The following is a 3,514-nucleotide window of genomic DNA, read 5'->3' on the forward strand; positions in this document are numbered from 1 at the left end:
ATTTATTGCTGTACATTATATTGTACAAAATTATGGTGGCAGAACCACATAAGCTGGCATACAGTAAATCGCAGTGAATATCATGGAGTAAACAATACATGTTAATAATAATAGATACATAAAAAGCAGAGTAAGATGAGAAGGAGTAATATGCAACGGAAAGAGCAAGCTTCGGCGGGTCCTAAACAAATAGGTGAATAGCAAGTGCGAAAAGGTAACGACGAAAGAGGGAAGAGTGTAAGAATAAGAAGGGATAGGAAGACTGGGTAGCAGGGGAAGGGAAAATGATAAGAGGAGAGCAAAGGATAGGAAAGGCATTAAGAGTCGTCCCTCAGATAATTCCGCACAGCTAATCGGAAAGACGACAGTGTGGGAAGGTCCCGCACTGCAGAGGGAATTGAGTTCCATAAATAAGCCGCAGACACGTGCAAGGAGGANGCATTAAGAGTTGTCCCTCAGATAATTCCGCACAGCTAATCGGAAAGACGACAGTGTGGGAAGGTCCCGCACTGCAGAGGGAATTGAGTTCCATAAATAAGCCGCAGACACGTGCAAGGAGGATCGGATGGCTACAGTCCTGGAAGGCTTGATCATAAGGGGAGTCACATCATTGCTCACCGGCCGCACGGCTCAACTGACCACAAAAAAGTCAGCCAGATACACCGGCTGACCAAAGCGAAGGATCTTGTAAGTGAGGCACGCAAGGAAGTACTTCCTGCGCACTTCACACGTCGTCCAGCCAAGCCGCAGACGATAGGGAGTGATGTGCTCGTCTCTCCTTAGCCCAAAGATGTATCTAACCGTCATATTGATGAGACGCTGAATCACAGTAGCAAGTACACCAGACAGACCATCATACACGAGACAGCAGTAGTCGATCAGGGGGAACGCCAAAGCCTGAATGAGGTGTTTACGCAGACCCAGAGTGGTACTGGCTCTAAAGAACCGAAGGCGGTACATGACAGAGTGAACTCTCTGCGTCACATGCGCCACATGTCCCTTCCAAGAGAGCTTGTTATCCAGAACCACTCCCAGGCTGCGCACGGAAATATCAAACGGAATTGCAGAGCCACCAACGTTAACAGACAAACCGGGCAAGGAATAGACATCGTTAACGAAGACATTAGAGCCAAAAATGATGGCTTTCGTCTTTGCCACATTCAGCTTCAGCCGATTTGCATTAGCCCAGTCTGTCACAAGGTTAGCAGCATTGCTCATGCGGTGAATGGCATACTCTAACTCCTCACGTGGAAAGGTCAGGTAAATCTGGAGATCATCAGCATATATCAGATGCCAAACTCCAGGCCCTAAGTTTACACCAACATCATTAATGAACAGGAGCAATAGCAGAGGACCTAGAACAGATCCCTGCGGAACTCCCTTATTCAGACGACAGAAGGATGAACAGCCACTCGCGCCGCCTAGTGTAGCCTGCGAACGACCACCCAGATATGATGCAAGCTACCTCAGTGAAGAACCTGAGAAGCCATAGCCTAACAACTTCCGCAGCAGCAACACGTGACAAACGGAATCGAACGCCTTGCTGAAATTGAATAACAGCAGCATCGTCGGCTGTCGTCTATCAATACTCGTCCTAATGTCATCTATCAGTTTCAATAGCGCCGTCTGCGTCCCATTGAATGGACAAAAACCCGTCTGCAGGGAGTCCAGAATAAAGCGCTCAGCAAGGAAGCCGGAAATTTGCTGGGAAGCAAGTTTCTCCAGCACCTTGGAGTGGAAACAGAGCAAGGCAATCGGCCTGAAGTCATTAGATGACACAGGGTTTTTCACCTTGCCAAGCGCAACAATAAGGGACCTCCTCCATTCAGAGGGAAAGCAGGACCGAGCGAAAGAGATGTTAAAGAGCATCACTAGATAAGGTGTTAGAATCGGCAGGGCAGCCACAACCACCGACATGGGAACCCCATCAGTCCCTTTAGCAGCAGCAGTGACTGGCCTGAAGGAGAAACCCACGGCAGGAGGGATGACCCCTAGCTCAGCGGAGTCCAAGAACCCATCCAGCGAAGGCTCCGTCTCGTCAAAGGACACTCCAGCAAAGCAACGATTCAAGACATCAGGATCGAAATCGGGATTTGAGTCATTCCCAGTCACCACACCAAGCCTGCTGAGCTCCTTCCAGATAAGCGATGGGTCAGAGAGAGGCTGCAGCCTTCGCTGGAAGAAAAGTTGACGTGCCGCCTCAACCTCACGATGAGCACGATCACCAGCCGTGCGATAGGTTAAGTGTGCCTGATGAGAGTGAGTACGTTTGTATATACGGTACAGGCGATCTCTCTCCGCTACAAGAGCAACGATCCCATCAGTAAACCACGGCTTGCGCTTCGAGGACTTCCTCACCGTCTTGAGCGGGACAGCAGCGTCCATGGCGACTCCAAGATTACCGCCCAGACATGCAGTCATTTCATCTGGAGGCGACAGGCCATCGAACACCGACCAGTCGCTCCCGGCAAGCTGCGACAATAGCACATCAAGATCCAGAGCAGCAAAATCCCTGTAAGTGAAGTCCCTACTCACAGATGGGCGAGGCAGGACAGCCTGTATTGTTGCAGTGATAAGATCGTGACCATCCACAAAGCGGGCCTCTGTCTTCCAGTAGGATAGAAACGNGCCCAGACATGCAGTCATTTCGTCTGGAGACGACAGGCCATCGAACACCGACCAGTCGCTCCCGGCAAGCTGCGACAATAGCACATCAAGATCCAGAGCAGCAAAATCCCTGTAAGTGAAGTCCCTACTCACAGATGGGCGAGGCAGGACAGCCTGTATTGTTGCAGTGATAAGATCGTGACCATCCACAAAGCGGGCCTCTGTCTTCCAGTAGGATAGAAACGTGTCATCATGATCAATCAGGCACAGATCAAGCCAGGAGTCTGAGCCATGAGTATGATGAGTGGCACCGTGCGGCACAAGGCTCAGAGAAAAATTGGAGCAGAGCGAACGCACCAGAGCCGCATCAGGGTTACTCATGGACAGCTGACCAGCATTGAAATCCCCAAGGATGACCTTGGAGCTATAATCCTGAAGAAACCCCTGCAGAGAGGAGATGAAGTCATTACCCTGGAAGAAAGGACCATGTGGCGGCCTATATACCACTGCAACAAAGACTGAAAAGACACCATGACAGGAGATTTCACAGAACAGATACTCGGGGAAACCAGGTCTTTTAGTCCACACATGAGAGGAGGATGCGAGAACTGTGACCCTGAAGCAGTTATTGATGAACAAAGCTACCCCGCCACCACGCATATTCCGATCACGCCTGAACAGCCTATAGCCTTCCAGCGAAATGACATCGTCATCAATAAGAGGGCAAAGCTTAGTCTCTGACATGGCGATAACATGAAATGGAGGACGAGATTCCAGGAAAAGCCTGACTCTCTCAATGTGAGCTCTGAGAGAGTTCACATTAAGATGACAGACACGCAAACCCTCCAATTCCAACATGGCTGCCGCCTGACTGTGCTCAAGGTAGGAATGAGTTAGCGAAAGCGGA

General features: G+C 50.1%; 1 protein-coding gene across 1 annotated transcript; it reads right to left on the reverse strand.

Annotated features, from left to right (window-relative positions):
• Positions 1–630: 630 nt before the first annotated feature.
• LOC107039703 lies at positions 631–3,267 on the reverse strand. The gene is made up of 2 exons (XM_015259462.1): positions 1,528–3,267; positions 631–1,431 (listed from the first exon to the last, which is right to left on the reverse strand). The coding sequence occupies exons 1-2, from the start codon at positions 3,265–3,267 to the stop codon at positions 631–633; spliced, it is 2,541 nt and encodes an 846-aa protein (XP_015114948.1).
• Positions 3,268–3,514: the final 247 nt, after the last annotated feature.

Source organism: Diachasma alloeum, unplaced genomic scaffold (genome assembly GCF_001412515.2).
Source record: "Diachasma alloeum isolate Michigan unplaced genomic scaffold, Dall2.0 Dall_scaffold_00305, whole genome shotgun sequence".
In the NCBI taxonomy this organism is placed as follows: Eukaryota; Metazoa; Arthropoda; class Insecta; order Hymenoptera; family Braconidae; genus Diachasma; species Diachasma alloeum.